Source organism: Puntigrus tetrazona, chromosome 12, assembly GCF_018831695.1.
Source record: "Puntigrus tetrazona isolate hp1 chromosome 12, ASM1883169v1, whole genome shotgun sequence".
Classification (NCBI taxonomy): Eukaryota; Metazoa; Chordata; class Actinopteri; order Cypriniformes; family Cyprinidae; genus Puntigrus; species Puntigrus tetrazona.
Window position 1 is genome coordinate 11,661,494 of NC_056710.1, and position 16,715 is coordinate 11,678,208.

The following is a 16,715-nucleotide window of genomic DNA, read 5'->3' on the forward strand; positions in this document are numbered from 1 at the left end:
GTTGTCTAGAATACTTTTATTTTTATTTTTTAATGTTTGCACTCTCTATATATATATATATATATATATATATATATATATATATATATATATATATATATATATATATATATATATATATATAATTTAACAATGGTTATACTAGAGGTCTTTCTCTCTTTCTGTCTCTCTCTCATAAATCATGATAACATGATTATCATAAACTTTTATTCTGAATGTGATTAATTTGTATTAATTGTGTTTTGCAGCCCTAATATTTATGGCAGTGTGGAAAATGATGGACAGATGAATAAATGGCGGATGATTCATATAACAATGAACGCTCGCAGAATTTAGATTACAGTGACTGGTGCTGTTGCATCAATTATAACGTTGTGATGTCTGAGTCAGAGACAAGGACTTCATTAGCATCCATATCTGAGCACCTAATCTTAAAACATCTCTGGAAAAGAAGACCTCTTATAACATAACCAACTGGTATTCATGTGTGCAGTTTGACCTTGCATACATGTATACAAACACGCTTCATAACCAAATGCATTTTTTTGGAAGGGTCCTTATTTATATCTCATATTTTGCCGTGGGGGCCGTAGTTCGTGGACGATCACAGCTGCTGCTGTATATGTGCGTGCGGTGCATTTCCTCCTGGGTGTGCACTACACATTTCCATGTGGAGGCATGTGGCCGAGCGTGGATTTGAATACATTCCTCTGTGCTTCTCTGTGTGTGTGTGTGTGTGTGTGATTGTGTGTGTGTGGAACACTGCGCATACACTGAGTGAAATGAACTTATAATAATCACTGCTGTTTGAGATATTTTGGATCACCTTATGAAATAATCCACTGTAGGCTGGTCTCTCTGTGTGCTGCTCAAATGCAGATACAGTATGCATGCGGGTGAAATGGAGCAAGAGACAGATATGCAAATATGGGTTGTGGTTTGTATGCAGATACTGAGTTGGAGAGTTTCAGTATCTTTATTAGACTGACAAGAACAAAACCTTGAGACAAGCAGGACTCAGAAGGTGAAATTTATCACTGTATTGTTAGTGGTTGATTTTAGATGCTTTTTAATTCTATTATGTATTATTTTAAATAGTTATTTAAATAAAAAAGACGTATTTAAAAAAATCTGAATTTTGCAAATGTAATCCTGCTTTTTGCTGCAGCTGAAAAATTGGCAAAACGTATTGTTTTCTTTAATTGTCTTCTTGCTTTCTTTTTTAACAAGGTACAGTTAGCCGGTCGTGTTCGCAACCAAACCTCCACCACTTAACGGATAAAAAATAACCATAGATATCTTATTGATATCATTTTATTATGTAAGCTGAAAGAGCATGTAGATACAAAGTAGAAATAGTGCAGTGTAGCTTACTAGTAGTTTATTTAAGTAAATGATTATTTAACTAGCTGTCATGTATTTGGCTGAATGAAATGTTGGGATTCTCTTTTGGAATGTTTTGCTTAATGCCACACAGTTTTACAGGACGTTGGAAAATGTCAGAGAAACATTTTTGAGTCTATTATGACGATTAACCTTATTATTTCAGTACGACAGGAAGTCCCATATGTTTCCATGCATGACAGGATGGATTACCTAACAGCCCTCTTTCTCTGTCCTCCAAATGCTCTGACTATTTGAGGTCTTTGCCAACAGCCTTTCCACAAAAACAGGAATTGTGTAAAAATGTAAAAAAGGTTAGAAATGGGTCATTGTTTTGTTGGATTGGTCCTCAGATGTTACGTCCAAGTTCTAAGTACCCCCCTGGCAGGTCACTTAGTAGTATGTATTCACAGACTTCCACATCACCAGTTGCTGTGGCTCTCAAGTCAGGCAGTCATTGGTGGCTTTATTGATGTTCTGGGAGCAGTATTTTATGTTACGCTCAGGTGAGAGAATGGCTTCTATTTCTGTTCTTCCTGTACATGACTTTTCAGTCGCTCAATTTTCCTCTGGTTTGTATTGTGCGGCTTGTTTTCATTATGGTGAAGCTCACAATGGGTTACACCAAAATAACAGCGCCTTCAACTGCAAGGTCGTGGTCCGTCTAACAGTAACGAGGTAGAGACTTTTTCTAAAATAACTCTTTCAAACAGCTTTTCACTGTTACTAGCTTCTTTACTTTCATTTGCACTAACCAGACATTTTTATCATTCACAGTGTATTCATTTAGCAAACACTTAATAGTATGTTATACCAACAACCTTGTGGTTTCTAGCATTGTTCATGAAATCTAAATACTTCTAAATATGTCTTTTCGCTATATACTTTTACAGTCTAGTTTTTGTTTCTTTTCGAGTTTTATGAGTCAAGACGTTTAAGAAATTTCAGAAATGGTGCAATCTGTCCAAACATATGTATATGTGGATTTATTGACTTTATTTAAATACATTTACATCAGCACAAGTCTGTGATTCTGTTGAATATTGGCTCCTCCTGTCGTTCTGTGTGTCTCTTTCTTGGAAAAACATATGAAAATACTTTGGTATTAATTTTTAACTTGAATTCCCATCATGCTTTCTCCTCATTTAAAATGCGTTTTAAAGGAGCAGTGTTAAAGTCCAGCCAGTTGTCGGCAGAGAACGCTTCAATAAAGTTATTGGCAGTTTTTCAGGCTCCCTGTGAATCTCGGATCTCTTTGTCAGAGTTTTTCCAATGCTTGGCAAGATAAATAAAGTTTTATTAGCTGTTTACTGTTACGTAATCTTCCTGTCTTTCCTCTCTTCCTCTGTTTTGTCTGCAGGGCATATCTCCCACCGGACAGGGTCGAGCCGAGTCCCCCGTTTACACCAACCTCCAGGAGCTAAAGATCTCTCAGTCGTCTCTCCCACCTGTTCCCTCTTCCTCGCCTCTTCATATCCTGGGCGACTGGGAAACGCACAAAGATACGAGTGGAAGAAACTTCTACTACAACCGCACGACTCAGGAGAGGACCTGGAAACCGCCCCGCTCTCGAGACAACGGGGTCAGTCGAGGGGACACGTCCAACACTGGAGACATGGAGGTAACACGACTGGGAAAAAAAAAAGGGTCTAATGAAAAGACTGTGTTGGTAAACATACCTTAATACTTTGCATTGATGCGATAATGCTAATGACTCTGTGCCCACATGCTTGTGCATGTGAAAGTTTGAACTAGGCCATAGTTGAAGTAGGTCTTCGGTCTATATTTAAGCCTTTGAAAAATGCTGTTCGGATATTTAAGCTTCGGCAGACGACTGACCCAGCTTCACTCAGAACAGAGTGGAGCAGCTCACTCTCTTTGGAAATCACTGTTGTTACAGATTTGTACCAGAAATGTGTTGCGTTATTCTGGTTCCTGTAAGCGCCGACATGCATGTCTGTATTTACAAGTAAAACAAGTTAGACATCCAAACACTTGTAGCCTTATCTGAAGTTTCAATCCAAGTTTCACGCGTTCTGTTGTTCATGGCTGCCATCTAGTGGAAAGATATAAATTTGGCCGTAATAAATGGGGCACATGCTGTTTTTTTTGCTGTTAGAGATGCTCAAACTTCAAACATTTTGATTTTCATTTAGTTCCATTTTCCGTCCATTAATCAATATTAAAATTGTAAATTTGTAAGTCACTTTGAATAAAAGTGCTAAATAACTGACATGCTTTATTTTTAAATAATAATAATAATTTTGATATTATAGAGATGAAAGTGATATAACGTTTAAAGAACGTTTGTATTAAAATGTTACATTTATAATAAATAAATAAATTATAAAAATTATAATGAATAAACATTTGTTTATTACTGATAACAATACATTTGTTGTTTAGTATAAAAATAATATATAATATTACAACAATTTTAAATATAATTTAAATAAATCACATTTGCATCACATTTTTTTTTTATCCAAAGCAGCTTAATTTAGTATCGTTATTGGTATGTTTTTCTCTTGCATTTCTATTATTTATTTTCTCGTTGTCTTACTGTTTTTTTTTTTTTTTTTTTTCAGCATTTGTCATCTGAAGAGAATTGCCCCAGCACACACTCCAGTCAGTCAGACAGTCAGTACGGGTCGCCCCCTAGAGGCTGGTCTGAGGAACTGGATGAACATGGCCACACGCTCTATGTGTCCGAATACACCAATGAAAAGGTGCGTGCAAGCGCTGTTTAAATACACAAAGCTCTTTTTGTTTTGAATAAGACAGAGTAACAGATTTTAATTTGTTCGTCTATTTTTTTGGCAGTGGATCAAGCATGTGGACGAACAAGGGCGGCCGTATTACTACAGCGCAGACGGATCCCGCTCAGAGTGGGAGTTACCAAAAGTAAGTAAAAGGTTTTTCTTCAGACGTAGCCTTTCTTCTGTCTTTAGATCATGCGTGATCAACGACTGCTTTGGCTTTAGTGTTAACCAGGGCAGTAGGAGGATTCCAGGGAAAATCTAAAAGTAACCCTGATTCCCTAATCTAGTTAGTTGAGATCAGTGTCTCAAGTGTGCCCCAGTCGCCGCTGGACGCTGTTTGTCTGACCACACACTTCTCTTTTATTACACACCCTCTCACTCTCATTCCATCCACACACACACACACACACACACACACATGTTGTGCTCTGGGGGGTCTGAGGGAGTTAGGAGGGCTTATGTTCGGAGCAAGGGATCTGACCGCACATGGTGCTGTGGGCAGTGAGGAGAGAGGTACCTTTTGTTTACTTTTTTGTGTCTTTATCACCTCCAATACTTGTTTTGTATATAAACTAATTCGATTTTTTTACCAATCTGTTTTTTATCTTAAAAAAGTTTTCTGTAGAGTTGTGTATAAATGAATAGTTTTCTGAATAGTTTTTTTGTGGTATCAATAAAACTAGGACTAATCTGTCACTTTGTCCCTCTCTTTTTCTTCATTTTTGTTCTCAGTATAATCTCTCTCCTCCGATCTCTGGAGAAGCTCCTAAGAGTCACAGTTTGGAAAGGAAACAGCAAGAGCCCATTGTGCTGACCAAGTGGAGACACAGCACTTATGTGCTGGACATTAGTGACAAGGTATGCATCTTTGTTGTTAAACAGAAACAAATCTTCTTTAGCACAACAACTGCACAAAATAATCTTCACAATACAGTGAGTTACACAATACACTATATATGAATGCATACAATATCATTCAAAAGTTCAGCCGGCAAATGTTTCATGTTCACCAAGTCTCGATTTACTTAGTCAAAATATACTAAAAACAGTAATATTGAGAATATTTGTATAATTTCAAATGCTGTTTTCTATTTTATCAATTTTTTCAATTTTATTTATTTTTGTTTCTGTAACAATTCAAATTCAATTTAGTCACCCTAATACAATTCACCAAAAAGCACACCATTTAAAAAAACTAACGTACAAAAAAAAAACTGTTAACCTTTAACAAATAATAAACATAAAAACATTATTTATTTTTATTTATATATATATATATATATATATATATATATATATATATATATATATATATATATATATATATATATATATATATATATATATATATTTATATTATTTTTTTTATATATATATATTTTTTTTTTTTTATTTATATTTTAAATGTAAATTTTATTTATTTATTTAAATTTTAGTTGCTTGCAATGTCAACATCATGGGTTTTATTTCCAGGCAAAATGCCTGGAATGCTTACACTGATAAAAGTGTCTGCAAAATGTAAAACTGTAAATCAAAATACCCCTAGACGATAGTTTAGAATCTGGCATGCCGAAATACAACAATTTTTTCATTTATTTTTATCCTATTTATTCTAAATTAACCAGCATGTAGCCTAAAAGCCAATTAAAAGGCTGTCAAAGTAATTTTTTCCTTCACTCAGATGCCAGTGAAGATTAACACAGACCAAATATATTTCCTGTAGGAGAGCACAAGGCTTTTAACAGTCCTTAATCTTGTGCATTTTCCATGCTTTCGCGTATGTGAGTGCATATGGTTTGTATTTTATCTTGTTAGTCAATGATGCTGGTTCTGTAAAGATGCTAAATGAAACAAGCCTGACGTGATGTTGCTGTTGTGTCGCACAATGGTTTTCATTCCAGCTGCCATTCAAAAGCAGATGGTTCAGCGTGAACCGCCTCCCCAGGGGCTTCGGCCTGTCACTGTACAGAGAAGTTAGTCGCCTCATCATGCTGTAACCAATCAGACTGTGATTGCAGACTCCTTGATTTCTTCACTTCTCAAATTAAAATGATTTTCAAATGAATCAAGGAAACACATGTGCGTTGACCAAAACCTGCTCAGATCTGCTCTTCATCACTTATATGTGATTTATCTGGTTGTGACGCTTACCTGTACACTTGCTTAATACTAACTCAACTGACTAACCTTTTTTTAAATCTTTTTTTATTTTCTTCCAAACCTTGAATGATTTCATAACCGTCATTTGAATGAATCATAACCAAATCAAGCCTTTTTCTCTTAGGAGATTCATAATCGCCTTCAGAATGAGTCTAACATTGTTGTCTGTTCATCCTCTAACTCCCTCTATTCTGAATGTTTAACAACACACTTTTTCTGCTTTATGACTTGTAGGAGTCTGTAAATGCCAAACACAACTCTCCTGAATCAGACTCCTGCCCCTCTTCACCAAAACACCCCTCCACCGTTAGTATACACACTAACCCATGTGATTTTATGCAGGCTCTTTTTGATGTATTAACATTTAGTTTTCTTCTAAATGCATGTTATCATCAGAATGTGCTACAAATGCTCAAATTTAAATACTACTACTAATAATACTAATTCATACTATTATAATCCTTATAATAATATATCAACATGCAGTATTATTATTTTATTTACTTATTTTTTTTGTAATATGTATTTTTCCTTACTAAGCTAATTTTTCTCTCCTGTAGCCTTCCGAAAAGTGCGGTGTTCTCAATGTCACCAAGATTACTGAACATGGCAAAAAAGTCAGGTAAAAATTGCATTACTGAATATTGCCATTGGACGTGGGGAAATAGATAAACCAATCACATAAAATGATCATATTTATGCAACATATATTCTTATAAGAAATGTGGTGGCCTATCTTTATACTTCAAAAAATGTATGTGCCACAGTGAAAAATGTAGGCACTGGCCATCAACGTTTTGATCCCATTTTCTAGTTTCCCATAGGATCTTTAGAGTAAGCGTCACATATGCATCTGTTGTGTTTATTGTCCTGCAGGAAGAATTGGGCCTCCACCTGGACTGTCCTGCAGGGATCCTCTTTACTTTTCGCAAAGGGTCAGGGCAGCGGCACCAGCTGGGTATGTGTTCATGCCTGGTTACAATGGTCTGTTCATGTGGGACAAATGTGGAATCATTCTCTTAACCCTGTTAGTCAGCATTATGTCAATTTACATGCTTTGAATACTGACAGGGTTCCCCGTAGTCTACCTCGAATTTGCCTGCATTTATTCAGAAGTGTTTCATGCAAGCTGCATCCACAGTCAGCGCTCAGCAACCAGTGTAAACAAAAAGAGGCCTACGTGTAGAATTCAGATCATTTTTAATATTAGCTCTCTTGCCGATTTGTACCTCTCTGCTTCATTTATATCTCCCATGTGTGTTGTGAGTGTGATTTCATGCATCATCACTCTCTTTTCTTTTCTTCCATCTCTTCTCTGTCTCTTCGAAGTCGTACTGCCGCAATGGTTCCTTTCCTGAACTCCTCCTTTCATTGCTAAGTAACTGGAAGCGTTCGATTAAGCCCCGGCCTGCAGTGTCCTATGCTCACTGTAGACGCAGCCGGGCTCCCTCTGTATGTGTCAGCCTCTCTGGACAGAATGAATGTGCCCTCGATGCTGATCCAGGAACAGTTTTGCCTTGATTTTTAGTTTAATGATAAGTTGGTTTTTAACAAACGGATGGTGTTTAGTGTAAGTTCAGTATTTAAATAATTATAACGTGTGATGCAGATCTGTTTTGAGATCAGCTGAGCAGGGCAGCTTGTCTCCCATTTTATTTGTGCACGTCCTACTTTTTGCCTGTGCGCCACTTTTATCAACCCCCTGCTATGTGCTTGAAGTTAGTTCCTCCAGCAAGAGAGAGTGAATTTTAAAACTTTCACAATGGCAAATAACCAGACTGAGTAAATGAAAATGGATGCACTAAGAACCTCAAGATTGCTGGCATGCATTTCTGCATATTCAGACTAATTTATTTTATGCTATTTGAATGTGTAAGCATCTGTATACAAAATTGAGCTAAGCAGATGTGGGAATGCTCTTTGCAAACCTAGGCCGTAAATGATAAAATGGTCAAGTGTGTGCATTGTGCATTTAATATTCAAGTCTAACCTATTATTGTACTTTTGGCACCCAGAACTAATTGACACTTAAAATGCAGTGTGACTCGCTTTTGACCCATGGACATCACTGTAGCTTGTGTTTAACAGCACTGGACTAAAGAGAATCCTTAATATCTCTTGGTGATTTGCTTTAAACCTTCAGGTTTTAAAACAAGTTTATTCACTTTGTTTTTCAAGTTCGGAGGCAACCAATCCAAACCTGAATTTACAGTGGACCTGCGAGGCGGTTCGGTGGAGTGGGCATCCAAAGAAAAATCCAGCAAGAAACATGTCATTGAAGTGAGAGCCAGCTCATTGAATTTCCTTAAAAAAACATTTTTTTTTAGAAACACCCGGAAATAAAAATTCTATCATTTGATCACACTCAAATAAAAGTTTCCTTCTTTTACTGCACACAAAAAAGGTATTTTAAAAAATGTTGGTAAACAAATATTTGATGGTAGACTAGCCATTGACTTATACAGTATTTTGTCCATGAAGTCAAGGAAGTCAACTGTTTGGTTGCCACTCTTCTTCAGAAAATCTTCTTTTTGTGCTCCACTCATACGGTTTTGGAAAAAACCTTGGGGGTTAGTAAGTGATGACGGAATTGATGTCTTCGGGTGAAAAAGCCCTTTGTTTTATTTAACTTTGTTTTTGCATACAGAGCAGTTTCTTGGTAAATTAGTAGAAGACAATAAAGCATTAATCCGTGAGACTTTTTTTCACTAATACGGGTGTTTTAGATGCACTATATTACACAGCCATCACTGGCTTATTACTTTGATAAAACATGCTTTTTATTTAATGGCAACAGTATTACAATAAAAGAGACCTGTGTTCAGCAGATAGCTAATTTATTAGTTATTTAATAATTTTATTAGTAATTATTTAGTGTTTTGGTTAATGTTCTGTAATACAATTACTTTAACTGCAGTATGTTTATAATTTCTAAGAAAAATAGCAACTATCCATGTACAATATAAGACTTCCTGCATTAACTACAAATATTCCTATTGTAACTGAATCTGTCCCGGCCTAATATGCTTCCACTGACCTGATTTGAACTTTGACCCCTGCAGCTGAAGACACGAGTGGGCACAGAGCTGCTGATCCAGTCTGAGATTGACAGCGTTATCAATGACTGGTTCAGAGCGCTTTCTGAGACCATCAACACACATGTGAGTGAAAACCACACACCACACAGTACAGAATTATGACTTAAACGGCACAAAGGTACATTGTAATGAATGCTTGTGTCGTAGGCTTGGGAGTCTGATGAGGCCATCGAAGAGGACATGCCTGAATCTCCAGGAACTGAGAAACACGACAAAGAGAAAGACCCTCGAGACTCGAAGAAAAACAGAGGTACAGAAGACATACATTTGTTAAATAAATCATAATCACGTAAGGTCTGTTGATTCGTGACGCACGTGTGTGTTTGCGCAGTAGTAAAGAACTCCAGTTTGGATTCGTCTGAGCAGAAGAAGACCAGAGTCAAACTGAAGAAGTTCCTCACTCGGAGACCAACGTTACAGGCTGTCCGGGACAAGGGCTATATAAAAGGTAAAAATACACTGATATGAGCACAGTTTGATTAGATTTCTGGGCTTTTGTGAATGGCCTACATACAGAGGAAAGAAAAGACGCCACTGGTAACACTTCTGTCTGTTCTCAGATCAGGTGTTCGGCTGCAGTTTGACCGCCCTGTGTCAAAGAGAAGGCACTTCTGTGCCTAATTTTGTCAAGATGTGCATCGAGCATGTGGAGAATACAGGTATTTACCTGTTTGTTTTATCAGTTGGATAACTAATATATTATAGTTGTCCTTGTAGGACTACATTCTCTTCCTATCTCATTTCTCTGCATCTGTTTCTCAGGCTTGAACGTCGATGGCTTGTATAGGGTCAGCGGAAACCTGGCAGTCATCCAGAAACTGCGCTTTGCGGTCAATCACGGTAGGGAAGAACTGTTTTATTCTGAATGTAGTTTGTTAAAAGAATACAATCTCGCTAACAGTTCTCATGCACCGCTCTCGTTACTGCTCAAGCTGAAATAAAATTAAATATTAAACAGAACTACTTGAACTTGAAAAGCTTAAAGTGCTAAAATGACTAAAACAAAAACTGATATAAAATTAATTAATTAATTAATTAATTAATAATTTTAAGCTATATCTAAAACAACTAATTAAAATGAAAAAAGAAAATAAAATTGGTAAAAAAAAATATATAAAAAAGGAAAATGGAAAATATGAAATGTTAATACATTTTCTGATGGTATATAAATGATATTGAAATAACTCTGCCACACACATCTAATACCCTGAAAGGTCAGAGTGGTTATTGTGGATCTGATATTGTGTGTCAGCAGCTTTGCTTTGAATCTGTGTGAAGGATTGGTTTATATGTCTGCAGATGAAAAGGTGAATCTGGAAGACAATAAATGGGAGGATATCCATGTGACTACAGGTGCTCTGAAGATGTTTTTCCGGGAGCTTCCAGAGCCTCTGTTCACTTACGCCTCCTTTAATGACTTTGTCGAAGCCATCAGTGAGTTCTTTCATTTTTCTTTTCGGCAGAATTTCATTTCTCAACTTGTTCGATTGATACGCAATCAAACGTAACACTCACGTTTACTCAAGTAATGTTATGATGGAAAAATAGATGAAATATGAAAGCTTCCTTACCCTTTCTTGGTCACTAATCAAAAATGCATTTGTGATGCTTATGTGTTGTGTTCTGCTATCCTAAAGAGAGTTTGTGGTCAGGAAGGATTATTTATGTGTGTGTGTGTTTCAATGTAAACTGTAATATTCTGAAACATTTATTAAAACATAGTTAACATTTATAAAAACATAGTTATATCATAATAAATGGTATAAAAACATTATTTTTATGTTTTATTATTCCTGTGTTCCTAGGCAAAACTACATTTTCTGTAGCCATTACTCCAGTCATACGACAAATCACACATATCGCTCTAATATACTAATTTGGTGATCAAGAATCTTATTATTGCTGCTTAATATTTTCATAGAAACTGTAGCTATAGCATTTTTTAAGACTTGGATTTAAAGTCCAAAAAAACAAAATTAATTTCAAACAGTATTATAACATTTGATCGCTGGATAAAAGTGTTAATTAATAACAAAAAGAAATAAATTTGTACAAAATAAAATGCTCTTTGAGTACTCTTTTTAATAAAAGGATGTCCATAGAATGGATGTTGATTATATTATTACACACCCAGACACCATTTAAGCATCAACCACAAGAGGGAGCAGTTTGACCTGAGAATACTTTCTTCCCGTTCCCAGACTTGGATCATCAGTGGCATCTCAACCGTACCCTAATCCTGCCTCTCTTTTTTTTTCATTTTGCTTACTTTTCAGAACACTCAGATTACAAGCAGCGAGTCCAATCCATAAAAGACTTGATCAAACAGTTGCCAAAACCCAATCAGGAAACAATGAAAGTGTTATTCAAACACCTGAAAAGGTAAGGAACTGCTCCTGTAATAGAACATTAGTATATTATTCACAGGACCCTTTACTGCAAGGACGGATTTGTCATTTTGAGTTAATAAGCCTTCTTCTTTATTGATTTAGGGCCATGCTGGTGTGTGTGATTGTTAGAGGTGAGGAGGGTGTGGTCAGTGCTCTGCACAGCAAGCCTCTATCGAGTTATCTCACTGTATCCATTACTGAGACAGACCTGGAGACTAGCCAACTACATCATTATGAGAGAGAGAGAGAGAGAGAGAGAGAGAGAGAGGGACAGGAAGAGTCTGGAGGGAGGGTGTACTCCACATCCTACTGATGCATTGCCATTGGCACCGGGTGTGATGCACGAGACCGAGAGAGAGAAAGACAGTCTTGAGAAATATAGAGAGGGGAAGACGGTGACGGAGAGACAACGTGAAGGCTTGTGTGGAGAAAAGTGTGAGCGTGAGGTGGCGTAGTTCATCCAGGCGCGGCGGCCTGCGATTGTGATGCAGTAGGAATGTAATTCAATTAGTTAACGGCCTGTGTAAACAGTCCTTGACTGTGACATCAACCTTTGGAGCTTCACGGGAAACGGCAGATGTGGAGAACTGTTGCTTTTAGTAGATGTTGTTTAGTGTTGACTATCAGCGTGAAGTCATGTCCTCTTTCTGGCAAAGATTTTCACTGGAAGAGACTGTGTGATATGTGTGACTGAATGATAATAACAATTATATTATTGTTGGGATTTTCTATTTTATTAAATTATTAATGTTTTTTTTTATTAACTTTAAGTGAGTTTTAGATTATGAAAAAAATATAATATACATTTTAAAATACTGGCTGGTATATCTGTCTATCAGTTGTCTATCAGTGCTTTTACAATATCTGATCAATTATTATATGTCTACAAAAACAACATTGCTTTATTGTTCAAAAGTCTTTTAAAGTTTGGAGTTCAGTTTTTTTTTTTTTTTCATTTTGTTTGTTTTTGGAAGGAAGAAGCCTTATGCTCAAAAAGAAATACAGTATAAACAGTAATATTTTGAAATATTATTACAAATAAAACAAAAAACTTTTCTATATGTAATTTACTTTTATTTTTTATTTTAAAATAAAATGTAGTATTGTGATGCAAAGCTGACGTTTTAGCAGTCATTACTCTCTTCAATGTCACGTGATCTTTCATAAATCATTTTATGATGCTGTTTTAGTGGTCAAGAAACCACTGTTTTTATTTGATGAATAGAACGTTTAAAATGAAAGTAAAAATCGATTGAAATAGAAATCTATATTATAAAGGTAATTACCGTCACTATTTATTAATCTAATGTGTCCTTCCTGAATAAGAACATTAATATCTTTCAAAAGAACATTTTTGACATTAGTGTATATTAGCTTACATCTTTTATTACAGCATCTTTTTAAAGGCGTTAGACTGTTTTGATTCAAGAGGCAATGACTGTAAAAGTCCCTATTGAAACTACTTTTTTTTTTTCTTGTAGATTTAGGTTTATGAAGCAACTTTTTATAACCATAAATTGTTAACTGTACCTCTGTTATCGCATCCATTCTAACCCTTAAAATAATCATGAGCTATAAAGCTGCTTCCTCAGTGGCAGGTGAGAGTCACATGAATCTTTAATCACTCTGGGCTTTCTTTAGGGAGTTGTCTTGTTCACTCTAGTGAGGTCTGATCATTTCTACAGTATTTCACCTTAAATTTGCTCTCAGCCTCGTGAAGGACAGTGCTCAAAGTGTCCGTTGCTTCCTCTCTTAGAGATTTGCCATGTTCTTTTGTAAATCTGAAATCACACTATATATATCGACATATCTGTGCATGCGCATTATTATTTTAAGACAAGCTCAGATGTGCTTTTAGGGACATCACCTTCACACCTTTAGCATTCGTACTTCTGTTTTCTTTAAATCAACTCCAAAATGAAGTGGGAAATAAACAAAGAAAACTCTATTTTCACTCTACATATAGAGTGAATCATTTCGCCCCTGTTGTTGTACGAGACTGTGCCTTACTGTGTAATTCTGAATGTAATTCGAGACCGGCATTGAGTCTCAATCGTAATTGCTATATCAAACACGCACAATGACATTTGCCTTTGCCTCCATTTGCATTTAAATGGCTCTTGGTCCACTGTAACTCAAAATGGAGGACGGAGGCATAGCGTTCCAGAAAAATTATGGTCTGACATTTTGCCGCTGCGGGGAAAAGGCATCTGTATTTGTGTAATTTAAGCACAATACCCAAACATTTTTCCTAATACAAAATCACCAGCGTTGGGAAGATTTGGCATTTTAATGTGGAGTAGATTGGTTTGCATGTGGTTAAGAAAAGAAATGCGTTTACCTGCCACAAATTCACCTTTCAAGATTTCCTTGTCAGACAAACGGATGCTCTTTATTCACAAAAATATGAGCTGTGGTGGTTGATGGTTCTTTTTTGAAACCAATTTACAGGAAAATTAAAAGACAAGACGCCAATTCTCTCTTTCTTTTTCAGAGTTATAGATCACGGCGAGGTGAACAGGATGACTACCCAGAGCGTGGCTATCGTGTTCGGCCCAACCCTGCTGCGGCCGGAGATCGAGACAGGCAATATGGCGGTTCACATGGTCTATCAGAACCAGATTGTAGAACTCATCCTTCTAGAGTATGACAACATTTTTGGCAGGTAGAACATCTCTAAGTGAGAATCAATCCAGACAACACAATGCCAGAAGTTTAACATCTCACATCCATCGCACAAAAAACGCGCCACTGCTGTGGACCAAGCTTAATAGAGTACATAAACAAACGTGAGTGGATTTACTGTGACATATGACTGGATATAAGCAAAGAAAATGAATACAAGAAGATTCTTTATGCACTTAATATTTTTTGAAGTTTTGAGGATATACACATTTTTCTTTCTTTTTTTTCCATTTGGATTGTCATTCCTTGGCTTAGAATAAGCTGGATGGACTTTTGGACAATTACAGATGGTCATTAGTCTGCATTATGCGTTTTTTTTGAGATATGGGAACATTTTCCTAAGTTGGACACTGGAATGGAGTTTATCTTAGCCAGTATTGACGACTGGAATGAAAACTGACTGAGCGGACACTTCTCACCAGATTGAGTTGTTTGCATTGAAATGTTTAAAAGAAATACTGATTCTGGGTTTGATGTATTCTGGGCTCTCCCGGGGCTCAGAGTTTTTATTTTCTTCATTTTTTTTCCTGTGGAATAAGCTGAAAGTGCACTGTATTAGGAGACAGTATTATTTGACAATGACTACTGACCTACGGATAATGGGGTCGATTTAATTGGACAATGATTAATATTCAGTATTAGGACAGGAATCCTGTTTCAAATAGTTTTTTTTCCATATCCACCCATGTTTGCCCTCCATCCACACCTCCCTAAAGTTTACTGGAGAAGTCGTGCGCCTTTTGCTTCAGGACTCATCACACACTCGTGTCGTCCAGTAGAGGAACTTCCTTTTAATGACCCTCTCTCTTCAATGAAATATCAGGACTTTCACGTGTTTGAAGTCAAACCTGTGTTGTTTCCTCTGAATAAATGGACTGTGTTGTGCTGAATTGTGTAACAGTATGAAGAGAACCAGATGTGAACCCCGGTGTGTTGTGTTTAAAAGCAAGAGCTCTCAAAAACAGTCCGAGATCTGGTCTCTCGCCCTTGTATCTCTCTAGGCTTACTGGAAAACGAAAGGTGAGCTGCTTAGATCGGCATTTAGGCCTTGCACCGTTTCAGATCAATACAGAATATTCATCTCCTGTTTCCTGCTCTGCCCCTGGATGGAAAGGAGCTTGATAACAAATTGACAGGATGGTACTGGGAATAGTACTGCAGCTAGTGCTAACTGAAGGTACGCCTTCTCCGTCTCGTTTTTAACTAAATTCTGAAAACATATGTACAGATTACTACAAGAACTTGAACCTGTTGTACAAAAAAAAAAACCAATAATGAAGTGTGGTGGCTTGAAGTTGTGTGTCAGTAACAAGTGAAAAGATCTCATTTTGTTGATGTACGGATGAAGGAAATGAGTGTTCGATGGGACGGGGGAGGGGTGATGTCATCACACATTGTGAACTGCACATTTTGAATGTAATTTTCAGACTAACTGCTGTTATTGAAATTGACGTCTAATCCTAATTAAAAAGACAAACTCATGGATAATATTAAAGTGATAATGCTTGAGTTATTAGTCTAGTGTTTATTTTAATTGTTCGTGTGTCGTCGTTTATTTCAGTATTAAGGGGTCACATGGAATGACGCTGGGAACTCTCAACTGTTTCCTTCCTTTTATTACAACCATTTAAAAAAGAATAAATAAAAAAAAAAAAATCCTATTCACGTGAGCAGAGCGTTCTGTATTTTTCAACATTTAATCAGCACCTTTATACATCAAAACACAGTAATAATTCATTCAAAACACCCTGTAACGAAAAATTCATTTTCTTAAATCGTTAAATTACGGTTAGCTCCGTATAACACGCTCTGTTTTTCTAGACAGGAATATGAAAAAGTGACATGGAAAATGACAGAACAGTAACTGGGTGGAGATCGATTCAGACACCTGCTTGAAACCATGAGCTGCACGAGCTAAAAAGAGCAAGACTTTCCAAATGAGAAAACAATTAGCTCATATCCATAATTCATAGCTCTGACCACACTCTGCTGCAGCCGAGGCCCCAGAGGTGTCTGAATTGCACACCATATGCTGCTGCGTGTCTGTGGGGCAGAGGTGCCAGGAAAGCCCCTGGTCTCGTGTGTCCGTGGAGGCCAAAGTGTGGTGAGGAAATTCGAGCAAGCCATTATGACCCATAAAACATTCATGACTATGACTCTTCTTTTTTTTTTTTTCCCCCCTCAATATGTCTATCATTTTCTGTTGCATCTTGCTCAGTATGAGTGACTACGAACAT

General features: G+C 36.6%; 1 protein-coding gene across 11 annotated transcripts in view; it reads left to right on the forward strand.

The window, feature by feature from the left end:
• Window positions 1-15,987, forward strand: part of arhgap12b (Rho GTPase activating protein 12b) — a 42,600-nt gene extending 26,613 nt beyond the window's left edge. For 4 of the 11 annotated variants that reach the window (XM_043253852.1, XM_043253851.1, XM_043253853.1 and 1 more), the window contains 18 exons: window positions 2,744-3,004; window positions 3,972-4,112; window positions 4,207-4,287; window positions 4,878-5,003; window positions 6,047-6,118; window positions 6,540-6,611; window positions 6,866-6,927; window positions 7,182-7,263; window positions 7,635-7,757; window positions 8,484-8,585; window positions 9,368-9,466; window positions 9,551-9,653; window positions 9,735-9,851; window positions 9,964-10,062; window positions 10,166-10,243; window positions 10,703-10,837; window positions 11,680-11,785; window positions 14,288-15,987. In XM_043253852.1, the coding sequence (XP_043109787.1) occupies window positions 2,744-3,004; window positions 3,972-4,112; window positions 4,207-4,287; window positions 4,878-5,003; window positions 6,047-6,118; window positions 6,540-6,611; window positions 6,866-6,927; window positions 7,182-7,263; window positions 7,635-7,757; window positions 8,484-8,585; window positions 9,368-9,466; window positions 9,551-9,653; window positions 9,735-9,851; window positions 9,964-10,062; window positions 10,166-10,243; window positions 10,703-10,837; window positions 11,680-11,785; window positions 14,288-14,462 (2,034 nt within the window). In that variant the 3' untranslated portion in view covers window positions 14,463-15,987. The remainder of the gene's footprint in view (window positions 1-2,743; window positions 3,005-3,971; window positions 4,113-4,206; window positions 4,288-4,877; window positions 5,004-6,046; window positions 6,119-6,539; window positions 6,612-6,865; window positions 6,928-7,181; window positions 7,264-7,634; window positions 7,758-8,483; window positions 8,586-9,367; window positions 9,467-9,550; window positions 9,654-9,734; window positions 9,852-9,963; window positions 10,063-10,165; window positions 10,244-10,702; window positions 10,838-11,679; window positions 11,786-14,287) is intronic. The other 7 variants (XM_043253854.1, XM_043253856.1, XM_043253855.1 and 4 more) reach the window with 7 other exon arrangements.
• The last annotated feature ends 728 nt before the right edge of the window (window positions 15,988-16,715 follow it).